This window comes from Dermacentor silvarum, chromosome 4, assembly GCF_013339745.2.
Source record: "Dermacentor silvarum isolate Dsil-2018 chromosome 4, BIME_Dsil_1.4, whole genome shotgun sequence".
NCBI classification, from domain to species: domain Eukaryota; kingdom Metazoa; phylum Arthropoda; class Arachnida; order Ixodida; family Ixodidae; genus Dermacentor; species Dermacentor silvarum.
In genome coordinates, this window is record NC_051157.2 from 128,752,659 (window position 1) to 128,766,496 (window position 13,838).

At 49.9% G+C, this 13,838-nt stretch overlaps 1 protein-coding gene across 15 annotated transcripts in view; it reads right to left on the bottom strand.

The window, feature by feature from the left end:
* The window catches only part of LOC119448894 (beta-1,4-N-acetylgalactosaminyltransferase bre-4), a 174,617-nt gene that overhangs the window by 57,758 nt on the left and 103,021 nt on the right, over positions 1–13,838 (bottom strand). For 6 of the 15 annotated variants that reach the window (XM_049666077.1, XM_049666075.1, XM_049666076.1 and 3 more), the window contains one exon: positions 1,576–1,808. The exons of 8 other annotated variants lie outside the window; for them this stretch is intronic. In XM_049666077.1, the coding sequence (XP_049522034.1) occupies positions 1,576–1,788 (213 nt within the window). In that variant the 5' untranslated portion in view covers positions 1,789–1,808. The remainder of the gene's footprint in view (positions 1–1,575; positions 1,809–13,838) is intronic. One more of the 15 variants, XM_049666070.1, reaches the window with a different exon arrangement.

The following is a 13,838-nucleotide window of genomic DNA, read 5'->3' on the forward strand; positions in this document are numbered from 1 at the left end:
CTCCACACTGAGCCTTCCTGTTCCAGTTCTGTTCCTGGTAACAGATTCTTGAGGCACTGCAAACGCTCGTCTAGGGTCCTTGGGGCGCTAATCTGAACTTCATTTCGAATGTGTAAACAGAGGCCCTGCATCACTAAGGCAAGAACTGCCGTTGAGGCAAGCCTAGATTCAGCGGCATGCAGCAAACGACGCTTCTCAAGGACATACTCTAGAGGAGATCCTGATGCATACTGGTAACCTAGAGCAGCATCCCATCTTTTTACAGCACTGATTTCGATAGCAGCCAGGAAACTCACTTTCCACTTCTCCCAACACGGTGCTGCCTTGTCAAGAAGCTGCAAATCATACCATTTCCTAGCGGTGGCATGAAGATAACGTCGTATGTTTTTAATTTTTTCAACATCAGAAATCCACTTTTTCTTTTCCGATGCGTACTCACAAAAGGATAGCCATTGGTGAGGTCTTTGGTGGTTGCCTTCAAAAATGTCCGGCTCCACAAGCTTTTGCACTGGTTTGTCTAGGCTGAGTGACTCAACTAAAGTTTTCAATATTTGACCATATTGCGTCATTTGTCGCTGCTGCTCTCCAATAATTTTCATAATGATGCTCACCTCCGCAGTGGTTTTTCGCGTGAAGCGTGCACATCGCATTGGCTCCAGTGCCGGTAGTGGCAGATTCACGTTCACCGATTCCATTTGAAGAAATTGGTCGCGTCCTATGGAGCTTCAAGTAATAAGGTTATCTTGCAATAATCGACCTGTTCTCTTCTGTCCTTGGGGCTTCGTACAATAACATTTTTGAGTATTTTGTCCTTACAAGTACTTTGTCACAGCATATAATTTTGTAATCAAATTGAGGCCGTCAAATTTTTGCACCACCTTGGAAAGAAATTTGTTGCATGGAGTTGATCCAAGTATCAATACTCGGAAACTGTGCATATGAAAAAGACCAGGTGGAATTGTCTATTACCGCCAAAATATTGTCAAGACTTATTCTTATAAATACTCTGAACTGCCGCAGTTGATTGACGGACTACAGAAGCTTCGTGATAACATTAATTTGCTCTCTCGTTTTGGTACACGTAACGGCTGCAAAGCAAAGAAACTTTAAAGAACAGCAACATTTGTAGAATGAGGCTTTTGTTTAACAGCTGGCTGTATGCTGGCTATGTAGGCATGTTGTTCCCGGTGTGAGTTTTAGACGCAAATGGAAACGTCAAGAGCGGCTTGACTTGTGAGGTTTGCAATGAGGACCCCACGTTTCAATGAAATTCACTGGGGTTAAGCACATCGGTTAAAGTGCTTCGACTTGTCATTATTCTTACGCACCGGTATATCTGCTTGCATCGTCGAACTTATCTGAAACAAGCATGCCAATACACTTTGACATGCTAAGTAAACAAGTAATCAAAACTGCCTTCTGTTGACTATGGAAGCTGAGAGTCACAGATATAAAATAAGGACTTTCCGCTTTAAACAGCCACAATTCTAATCATGGCAGTGAATAGCTTATCCGAAACTCAGGTCCATGTGAATGTAGCTGTGCAACAAAAACAAATGTTACCCTGTATCTCACCTGCTCAATCACGAAGATACCGTAGTCTATCTGTTGCCGAGAGAGTACTTTGTGGATGTTGTAGATAAATAGCTTGAGGTGCTTGGAGCGGTTCCTGTAGGGAACGAGTATGGCAACTCTATGTCTCGAAGTACATTCCTTCGGCCTGAAGCGACCTCCTTGCCCGACTTCCGGGAACTCGTTCTCTACAGCCTCGAGAGATGGCACATCCATTTTTATTGGGATGTCGCCGACTGAAATAGCCAAAAAGAAACTATTCAACGAAAGCGGGTATGGAAGGAAGTTAAACCCTGCTCTTGTGAGGCTTGTACAGTCGGCTCAAAAGGTTTCTGGCCATGTACGGGGTCTCGAAAAGCCGAATATTACCGCAGCCCGCACAAGCAGACTGTTATACGGGACACAGCGTGTACTATTATATCGAAGAATACCTAGTGTTGTACGGTTTACTGGCGACGTTCAGAAAGTGCGCGGAAAATCAACGTTTTCTAAAACTCCACTGTCAGTAAGTAATTTAAGTCGGCGTACGTATTTCGGAGTTGTTCACTAACGTAAACGAATTATATTCCTAAGCAACATCTTCACATAAGTGCTGCCGTTATGCGAGAATGTCAAACGAAGTAGAAGCTGCAAGGATTTCACACTAGAGAAATTGTAAAGCGATAAAATAGTGATGCTGAGTTTCGCGTTAATTTAATTGCTTCTTTATCCAGCTTCACATTCATAAGCACTCAACCGAACGCTGCAGTTATTCTTACGCAGGAAAAAAAAAGTGTTTTAAAGCAAAGCTTTCTTCGCTTTCTATCCCATGGTATCGCCTGGGTTGGTCGGCAGCCTGTCAGCTGGTCGGTCACTGGTTGGGTTCTCGCCGATTAAAACAAACGTCATTTAAATAAGAAGTGGGTCCGGCGCCGGGTAGCAAACCCCCAATCTGCCTTTACAGCAACCCGATGCTCTAAACATTAGGCCACAGATGGATATTTTTTTTTTATTTCACGGGATTTATTACAGCGCGGACAGCCAGAAAGAAGCATCACCTGACAAACAAACTATCGGTACTCGTACTTATAGACGCTATGGCGCAGCGAAGTCACCACTACAAATGTGAACTAGTGCTTCTTCCGCCCTCCTTAGGCCACAAAATCATCTGTATTTATATCGTGCCAACACTCACTAGGTATTTCAGAAGGCCCCTACGCGTTGATCACGATAGTGATTTCCATGCTACGGGCACGTACCCGCAACAGGGGACTGGTGAAGAAGTGTTCAGTAGTAGGGGCGTAGCCGGAAATTTTTTTCGGGGGGGGGGGGGGTTCACCTGCCCGACCGGGGGGGGGGGGGGCAAGCGTCTGCTTTCCTTTACGTGACGTGACCGATAATAAATATCGGTAGTTTAAGCAGACTCTCTACATGTATATCAAAGATATAGGACCGCCCCCCCCCCCCCCTCGCGTGTGCTTGTGAAGAAATTAAGTAAAAAGTGAAGTAAGCTCCGTAAAATACAGTACGACAGGTACAGTGGGCGTTTGGAGCAACGGTCTCTCATCGCGCCACTGAATGGACCAGTCTTCGAACACGCATCATTGAGACGACCCGCCCGATCGGAGAAGACATCATTAATTGTTAATCTCCGTTAAGCGTAGATGGCGTCGTCCTCGTCGGGGCGAAGTGCGTTTAACAAGTCAAGGACGGCTATACACGTGAAAATGCACGAGTGACCAGGCTATACCTACACCCATAGCAATAGCTTGTTCGCTGCGTCTTTGCGCTAGAAAACTTAAATACGCGCAAAAACGCGTAATGCTTTTTTTTTTAAGCTTTCGTCGCCCTGCTCCCTCATACGAGAGGGCTGCATTTCCTGCGGCAAGTGCACGGGCCGCTGTATCCTCCGCTGTGTGCGAGCATGCAGCCGTCATTTGCCTTTACGTCAACAGATTCAGAATTGTACAGAATATTTCACCGCACAGCATAGATATGGCATGTGTACGCATTTTAAGTAGTGCGTGCAACTCATTTCTGCTTCAGTTACGCCTGTGCAGGGGCGTAGCCAGGGGGGGGGGGTTGGGGGGTTCAAACCCCCCCCCCCCCGAAATGTTTTGCACCCCCCCCCCCCACTTACCCACCCTTTGTTCTCGTCGTTTCGCGCTGACATAATTCAAGAAACCGGTGCTACTATCACAATTTCATACCTGGGCACTTCCGTTTGGGTTGGTACTTTACAGCGAATCATGTCTGCATATGGAAAAAACTGTCACGGTGTTTGTCAAGGCTTTGATACTCTGTAAAGTTTTGGGCGAGAATGTGGCGGCCGCATTCTGAAGCAACAAACGCGCAACAAATGAAGCAACAAATGCGGCAGCCGCATTTCAGATGAAGGCGAAAATGCTCGAGGCCCGTTTACTTAGATTTAGGTGCACGTTAAAGACCCCAGGTGGACGAAATTTCCAGTATACATTTCCGCCGCTTCCCTTCAGGTGCCGGTTAGGCAGCGCTCGCGCAGAATCTTATTAAGGCTCATTTACACCGGCGACTGACAGTGGTCGCAAATGGTCGCTTTTTGGTCACCAGTCGCAAATGGTCGCGCGACCTCCTCAAGTCGGTGTGAATGAGTGTCTGCGCGCGAAACGTCTCTTGTTTGCGATTGCGCCCCTACGGAAGGCTGGCAGTTGCTGTTCTGTTGTGGAATCCCAAACCAGCAATTACGGAAGGCTGGTAGTTGCTGTTCTGTTGTGGAATCCCAAACCAGCAATGTACACATGAAGGGGTTGATGCCAGCAGTGAAATTCCACCGACTCGCAACAGAATGCACGAAACAGACAGCCGACAAGCATGGAGTACAGCTGCCTTGTAACTCACAAAATCTCGACTGATTGGTGTACTAGTGATGCAGGAATGAACTACGGTCTTGTGTAGTGCATAGTGCACATAATCAATTTCTCAGGACGCGTGAACTCCGACAAGAACTGTCAGCGCCTGCAACAAGAGTTTACTTACGCTGTACTGCGCACAGCAGTAATCCATGCTTGTCGGCTGTCTGTTTCGTGCATTCTGTTGCGAGTCGGTGGAATTTCACTGCTGGCATCAACCCCTTCATGTGTACATTGCTGGTTTGGGATTCCACAACAGAACAGCAAGTACCAGCCTTCCGTAATTGCTGGTTTGGGATTCCACAACAGAACAGCAACTGCCAGCCTTCCGTAGGGGCGCAATCGCAAACAAGAGACGTTTCGCGCGCAGACACTCATTCACACCGACTTGAGGAGGTCGCGCGACCATTTGCGACTGGTGACCAAAAAGCGACCGAAGGCGACTGATGTTCACACCGGCAAGCCCGGCTGAGCGCGACCTGCAAGTCGCAATCCCGGATGTTGTCGTTCTTCAGCGAGAATTTTAGGGATCTACGCAGTTCGCGCACTTCGCTGTGGTTTCGCCTTCCGGCAATAGCCATGGATTTCGATGCTAGCGAAGAGGAAGACGTCGTCACTGTGCTGATGGGCTCTGCCGTGGTGTCAGCCCTCGCAGCGCGGAAGCCTCCGAAAAAAACGCGACGCTGGTGGGTGCGCCCGTGCCTCCGCTGGCGTGAAGTGGCCGGCCACGCAAGCCGCCTCCTGCCCGAACTTTGTGCGCGCATGACAACGAGTATTATCGAGAGCAAGTTGTAATTTCTAGTTCGCATTGCGTGGGATTCGGTGCATAATATTAAAGTTCACCCGCTGTTCACCTTTGGGTGGCGTACTCATCCAACGAACGACAGCTGGAAAAAGGATCTGTGTTGTGCTTTCTTTTCCTGCTGTTTAGCTTCCAGCGAATGCGACCGCGTACATTCGACACGTTGCTGCAACTGCTGCGTCCCAGCATCACAAGACACCTGTAGTCTGCACATGGTGGCGTGGACATTGCATTTGGCGTGGAGGGCACCGGATTAAGACAAATATCACTTTCGGCGCGGCGCTGATTGGTTGAGCAGCTTTGCGACCACGGTCACGCGGCTGAAAAATCGAGCAGCGAGCGACTGGCCCAAAATAGTCGCTTTTCGAGAAAAGCGACCATTTGCGACCACTGTCAGTCGCCGGTGTAAATGAGCCTTAATAAGATTCTGCGCGAGCGCTGCCTAACCGGCACCTGAAGGGAAGCGGCGGAAATGTATACTGGAAATTTCGTCCACCTGGGGTCTTTAACGTGCACCTAAATCTAAGTAAACGGGCCTCGAGCATTTTCGCCTTCATCTGAAATGCGGCTGCCGCATTTGTTGCTTCATTTGTTGCGCGTTTGTTGCTTCAGAATGCGGCCGCCACATTCTCGCCCAAAACTTTACAGAGTATCAAAGCCTTGACAAACACCGTGACAGTTTTTTCCATATGCAGACATGATTCGCTGTAAATTACCAACCCAAACGGAAGTGCCCAGGTATGAAATTGTGATAGTAGCACCGGTTTCTTGAATTATGTCAGCGCGAAACGACGAGAACAAAGGGTGGGTAAGTGGGGGGGGGGGGTGCAAAACATTTCGGGGGGGGGGGTTTGAACCCCCCCAACCCCCCCCCCCCCTGGCTACGCCCCTGTTCAGTAGCTATCGCGCCACCAAGTGGCTCTGAGGCGATTGCCGCCTCTTGATTATGACTTCCGAATATGGCACAATGCCCCCGACGGGTGATCGGGCACGAAGCAAATCGGCAGGGTGATAATGACTGCGAAGATTTCCATACCATGACACATACCCACAACTGTTTATTGGCGAAGAAGCGGCCCGGTACACATAAAATAAATAAGAAGAAATTAGGAAATATAAGCAAATATAAGATTGGTCACAACTGCGTAGCACGGGTTTTGCAGAGCAGATGACCGCAACATTTTCCGTTACGCCAAAGACGAATTAACGAAATGGGAAATATTATAGAATTTAATTACCAGCTTCAAAAAACTTCACATCACATATGTTCTAGTTTGTGCGTTGTAACTGCCACTTTTTAACACTATTGGTGGAGCCTTCCCCTAAAACTAAACTGAGTATGACACAGAACAGTTACCCTTCACTATAAAATGTCATCTCCCTACCACCAGACTCAATAAAAAGAAAAACTGGATTCTATATAGACGCAAAACAGCTGTCGTTGGAGAATGCCTTCAATGAATGTCATCCGTAACGACAGCCAAATGCCAAGACGAGCATTGCAAACAGAGAAAACTTTGGGCAGTGTACAGCTTAACGTAGTGACGCAGCCTGCTTCTACCATTTCTAAACAGAGACGGTAATCGTACATTTTTTTTCTTATGTTAGGCAGTTTTCGTTACAGAGAATAAGCATTTATACAGCATGATGCTGATATGAAAGTGCCAAGCCGTGATGTATGTATACACATTGGCGAGTTATATTTCAGATAATATCAAACGTGCAGCGAGAACGCCCAGCTCCACAGCTAAAACGTAAACATTCTCTTTACACGCTCGTAACTGTCCTGTGAGCTCGAACTGCCACAATGAACTGTAGCAGTTCGAAGTATTTATACGAATTCGTCCTCAGGCTAAATATATTTAGCCTTTATTTTCACCAATACTTCCGTGATAATGTTTATTGCATTTAAACTGATCTGGCAATACACAGTATGTTCGCAGTGCGCTTTCCAGAGAACCAATGGATCCTAAATGAACAACACTCATGGTGTCGAGACACTTAGAAACTTTGGGTTCCCATTGCTTCTCCGACATTTCTTATCTGCGGTTCTCGTCGTAACACTTAATGGGGCAGTGAAACTCAGGTTTAGCATTCATATTGTCACGAGCGGCGATCCTGTGGTCGGTGCTTGGACGATGACGACGACGACGGCGTGGCTTTCTGGGGTGCACGCGCTCTCCGGAACGATTGCTGTAGTGTTGTGCGCCTTACCTTGTAAATATATCCATTGTATATATATTCTCCCCGTAACATCTTTGGTGGACGTGCGGGGTACGCTCGCTACAACACCGGGAACTGGATCTTCGCAGCGGACGGCGCGTTGCTGCCGCCACAATGACCGACAAAGCGACCCAGTGGGAGCAAGGCCCGTCACCGGTCATTCTCTAGTACCCTCGTGACCCCGGGACATTCAACGGCACAAGCGGCGTGGACGTCGATGAATGGCTGGCAATGTATGAGCGCGTCAGCCACATTAACAAGTGGGACCCGACGGTAATGCTTGTGAATCTCATCTATTTGCGGGGCACTGCGCTACTGTGGTTCGAGACCCATGAGGCCGATCTGATAAGTTGGGACGTCTGTCTGTAAGCAGAAATTACGTGATCTATTTCTGAGACCTATCGGACGACAACTAGCGGCCAAGCAGGAGCTCGCAATTCGTGCTCAGACGTCCACAGCGCCCTACATCTCGTATATTCAGGACGTGTTGTCTCTGAGCCAGAAGGTCGGTAAGGACATGCCTGAAGCGGACAAAGTTGGCCACGTACTGAAAGGCATAGCCGATGACGCATTCAATCTGCTACTGTGTAAGAACTGCTCTACAGTGGAGTCAGTCATCGCTGAATGTCGTCGTTTTGAGCTGGCCAAAAGTCAACGTATCACCAACCGCTTCGACCGACTTCCCAATACGGCTGCCACGTCCTCATGCGAAGGTTTAGCCACGCTTCAGTAAGCACATGCTCCAGACAACCTGACCAGGATCGTCCGTCGAGAACTCGAGGCCATCGCACCCGTTACCCCTCATGACGGTATGCAAAGCAATAACCTTTCTCCGATTTCGCTAATTCAGGCCGTGGTTCGCCAAGAGGTCGCGAATATGGGCATTTTACCCACCTTTGATAACGGTCGTGCTGCTACCAACCCGGTCGCCCCTGTCGTCGCTGCTGCAAGACCGATAACGACCTTCAGGCCACGTTATCGAAATCCAGCCCATTGGCGCACACCTGATGACCGGTCCATCTGCTTCACGTGCTCGAGGATTGGACAGATCGCCGCCATTGCCGCAGCCGCTGGCCCACGTCGTATCGACTAAACACTTACAATCGCCCGGACCGTGCACCATATGCCCCGTCGTTCCGTCCTGAGGCCTCAAGTGCTGAACGTCCTCCTAGGGAAAACAGGATTAGCCGCTCATCATCGCCCCAGCGCTGTCAGTCCCGCTCACCCCAACCTCGCCGCTCTTGGTCTCCCTTTGACCACCTCTCAGAAAACTAGCCAGTGCAGCCCCCGGAGGTGACGCTGCATTTACGACCCGGCCCGAAAATCCTCTGATTGTACCTCATACCCGATGCAACCTCCTTGAAGTTCTGGTTGATGGTGTGGCAGTTACCGCTCTTGTTGATACCGGCGCACAAATTTCTGTAATGAGCTCGAGCCTCCGGCGCCGCCTCCAGAAAGTCCTGACGCCCGCGACTTCACCTACCGTCCGAGTAGCCGACGGGAGTACACCTGCCGTACTTGGAATGTGCACTGCACGCATCACCATTTCTGGTCGCAACACATCTGTTCTTTTTGCTGTTCTGGAACAGTGCCCCCATGACCTCATCTTGGGAATCGACGGTCTGTCCACGCAAGCTGCCCTTATCGACTGCTCCGCGGGCCTTCTCCGGTTAGAACTTCCTTCGTGCTCCGACAACGTCGATGCCGAGTTTCTTCGACTGCCTCCGCAAGCCGCAATATACGTCCAGCTTTCAGCCTTTCCGCCCCTACCCGACGGCGACTACGTTGCCTGCCCTATTCCTGAGGTCGCCCTGACACGCAACGTCGCGCTACCCTATACGGTGGTGACAGTTAGAAACAACGGCACCGCCTTTCCCATCCTCAATTTTGGTTACTCGACGCAAGTTCTTCCTCGCGGTATATCAATCGCTCATCTGACCCCATTGGCCGGCCACACGGTTTCTGCCCTGACCACCGAACCTCCACCGGATTTTTCACCACCGTCATCGCAGTCAGATTCGTCCTGCGACATGCACTTCGCCCGCATATCAGGAGACCTCGATCCGGCACAGTCCGCTGCCCTTCGCCGCGTGCTCGTTTCCTACCAGGATATCTTTGACTTTGGCGACCGTCCTCTGGGCCAGACTTCTGTCGTCACCCATCGCATTCATACCGGCGATGCGAATCCTATTCACCGACGGCCTTACCGTGTATCAGCTCCGGAGCGTGCTGTCATCCAACAGGAAGTGGAGAAAATGCTGGGCAGAGGCATAATTGAACCCTCATGCAGTCCTTGGGCCTCTCCCGTCGTACTTGTGAAAAAGGACAATAGCTGGAGATTCTGTGTAGACTACCGCCACCTCAACCAGATTACCAAGAAGGATGTGTATCCTCTGCCGTGTATTGATGACGCACTGGACTGCTTGCACGGCGCCAGATATTTCTCTTCCATCGACCTGCGCTCAGGGTACTGGAAAATCGCTGTGGACGATCAAGACCGCGAGAAGACCGCCTTCGTGACTCCTGATGGCCTCTATCAATTTAAAGTGATGCCTTTTGGCGTATGTAACGCCCCTGCTACTTTCGAGCGCATGATGGACCCTCTTCTTTGAGGCATCAAGTGGTCCATATGCCTTTGCTACCTGGACGATGTTATCCTTTTTTCGACTACGTTTGAAAACCATCTCACTCGCCTGTCAACCGTCCCTGATGTTTTTCGCCGTGCTCGTCTTCAGCTTAACTTGTCGAAATGCCGCTTTGGGCACCGTCAAATCTGCGTACTCGGCCACCTTGTTGATGCTGCAGGCGTGCAGCCACACCCTGACAAAGTTCGCGCGGTTAGTTAGTTCCCTACTCCACGGTCGGCCAAGGACGTCCGCAGTTTTCTTGGCCTGTGCTCGTACGTTCGTCGTTTTGTCCAGAACTTCGCCGAAGTGGCCCGCCCTCTAACTGGCCTACTCAAGAAGGACGTCGTTTTCACTTGGGGTCGTGACCAAGCGGACGCCTTTTCATTGCTCGTTGCCATCCTAACGAATCTACCTGTTTTAGCACATTTCGACCCGTCAGCCGGCATGGACGTTCGTACCGACGCCAGTATCCATGGTATAGGCGCCGTCCTTGCTCAACATCAGCACGGCCTCCACCGCGTGGTCGCCTATGTAAGCCGCCTTCTGTCGCCGTCGGAGCAAAATTACTCGATCACAGAACGCCAGTGCTTAGCTATCGTCTGGGCCATCGCAAAATTCCGCCCGTACCTGTATGGCAGGCACTTTTCAGATATTACAGACCACCATGCGCTTCGCTGGCTTTCCTCGCTCAAGGACCCCACTGGTCGCCTTGGCCGTTGGGCACTCCGCTTGCAAGAGCACTCATTTTCTGTTTTTCTACAAATATGGACGGCTTCACAAAGACGCTGACTGCTTGTCACGATACCCGGTCGATCCCCCTGATACACTGGAAGATGAACCTGACACCTTTGTTTTGGCCATTACAGACTTCGTCCACATAGCTGACGAACAGCGCCGCGACTCATCTTTGCGGCCTATTATATACACGGTATCAACTCACCACACTCTGACCCACTCTACGGATGTTTGTGCTCCACAACGACACCTTACACCGCTACAACGTCCGGCCTGATGGCGCTAAGCTCTTGCTTGTTGTTCCCGCGCATCTTCCCTCTACTTTTTGCATCAGCTTCAGGATGCACCGACGGCCGGACACCTAGGCGTGTCACGCACGTATGATCGCATCCGTAGGCGCTTCTTTTGGCCTGGTCTCTACCGTTCTGTGCGACAGTACGTTGCGGCTTGTGACCTCTGCCAGCGACGCAAGACTTCTGCCCTACTGCCTGCTGGCAGCCTTCAGCCCCTCGATATCCCTGATGAACCATTTTTCCGGGTGGGACTCGATCTTTTAGGGCCTTTTTCCATGTCAACCACTGGCAATAGATGGGTTGCAGCCGCTACTGAGTACGCAACGCGGTACGCTGTTACACGAGCACTTCCCACCAGCTGTGCTACTGATGTAGCCGATTTCCTTCTTTTACGACGTCATCCTGCGCCACGGTGCTCCTGGTCAGTTAATCACGGACCGCGGCCGCTGCTTCCTGTCTAAAGTAGTCGACGGCATTATTCGTTCTTGCTTGCCCAATCACAAGTTCACCACTGCGTACCATCCACAGACAAACGGCCTTACTGAACGCCTCAACCGTACTCTCACGGATGTGCTTGCTGTGTACGTGTCTGAGGACCATCGAAACTGGGACATTACCTTCCCTTTTGTGACCTTCACCTACAACTCTTCTCGTCACGACACAGCTGGCTACTCATCTTTTTATCTACTGTTTGGCTACGACTCACCATTACCTATGGAGACCATACTTCATCCTCACGCAGACACATCCTCTGCCTATGCTCGTGATGCTCTTGCCCGCGCTGACATCGCCCGTCAGGTTGCCCGCGATCGCTTGTCGGCTTCACAGGTCAATCAAAAATGTCTCTATGACCGCCGACACCGGGAGGTGAACTTCCCTCCAGGATCGCTCGTCTTGTTGTGGTTCCCATCACGTCGCGTTGGCCTATGCGAAAAACTCCTCTCCCGTTGTGCTGGCCCTTACCGCGTCGTACGCAAAGCCACTAATGTGACCTATGAAAACGCTCCTCTAAATCCAAAGTCGGTCTCTGCAGCAATCGCGAGTGACATAGTCCATGTCTCGCGTCTTAAACCGTACCGCTCCCGGCCTGGGCCCTAATTGCACCGGGACGGTGCTTCTGCCGCCGGCAGTAATGTCACGAGCCCGATCCTGTGGTCGGTGCTTGGACGACGACGACGGCGTGGCATTCTGGGGTGCACGCGCTCTCTTGAACGGTTGCTGTAGCGTTGTGCGCCTTACCTTGTAAATATATACATTGTATACGTATATATTCTCCCCGTAACAACATATTGTCACAAAATGAAGGCTTCTGAAGTCTTCGTTTATGACTCAATTTTTTCGTGGTAATCTTATTGTTCTTATAAATTATTCTACCTGTCGAAGCGCAGTCATAGCCGGTACCTTCCACATGCACCAATATTTTTCTACGCATACACAGAAACATCAAAATTGACAGCCCATATTGTTTCGTCGTGCCAAGCAAGTGAGAAAAATACTGTTTTTATTTACCTCGGTGATATCTGTTTCACTTCTAGTTCTCTTTTTCTATGTACACGTATTACTAGACGTTGCTTGACAATCGCTACTTGCTTGCCAATGGGTACTCACTCAGCCATTGTAAAGCTGATGACTGTAGGGGATATTGACACTTGGCATCAACAACATGACATGCGGTGCAAAGCCGCTTACCTAAGTTCGGCGATGTTAGGGGACAAAGATTCACTGATGACACGTTTGCTCGCCTGCTATCGGTTAAAACATCCTTAGGAACACCAGTCAGATTAAGAGGCCTTTCGTAGCTTTTTCCACTTGAGGTGATGCCCTCCGAATGCCAAGGAAGTTGAGGCGAAGCTCTCTGAAATGTAGAAGCCAGCGTAGGTAAAATAATTTTTATTGCCCTGCTAAATGGAGGCTGTAGGGGGGGGGGGGGGTTCACAGTTGATGAGCCCGAAGGTTAGTTTCCGAATGCAGTAGTGAACTGATGCACCAACATGGGCCTCCTCTATTGACTACTTAACATTTTCTGTTATTTATTTATTTCTTTATTGCAAATCAAGGACCCTGCTCCCTCGAAGACCCTCGAAGACCCTCCGCGACCCTGTACCCAGAGTTTTAGACGAGAGGTGGGGAAAAAAGTTAGTTGATGGCGACAAACAGTTACTTAATGGCAGCTTTGAATTCTCTAACGATCTTTACTTGCTGTAATGAAAGCATATACAAGAGGTACACATGCACACATAATGGTGTTGAGCTGCTGAAACTGTAGGTCGCGGTATCGAATCCCGGCCACGGCGGCCGCATTTAGATGGGGACGAAATTCAGAAAACACCCTTGTACTTAGATTAAGGTGCACGTTAAAGAGCCTCATGTGGTCATTATTAATCCGGACTTCTCCACTATGGCATGCCTCATAATCAGATGGTGATTTTGGTACGTAAAATCCCACAATTTTAATTTTTGCACACAGCGAGTTCATCTTGTGTTTGTGTTCTATTCTTGCAAAAATTGACGTTATGTACAGTCAGCGTCACCCTTGTCCAGAGCGCGGAAACGGCGGCTTCCGGGTCTCTCCGGAGCCAGCCAGCGACGTCTTACGCTAGCTGCTGGGTCCGACGTCGAACGGTAGGTGCTGGGCACGTTTGGGCCCAGCAGCTACCGTTATACGTCTCTGGTTGGCTCCGGAGAGCCCGGAACCTGCCGTTCCCGCGCTCTGGGCAAG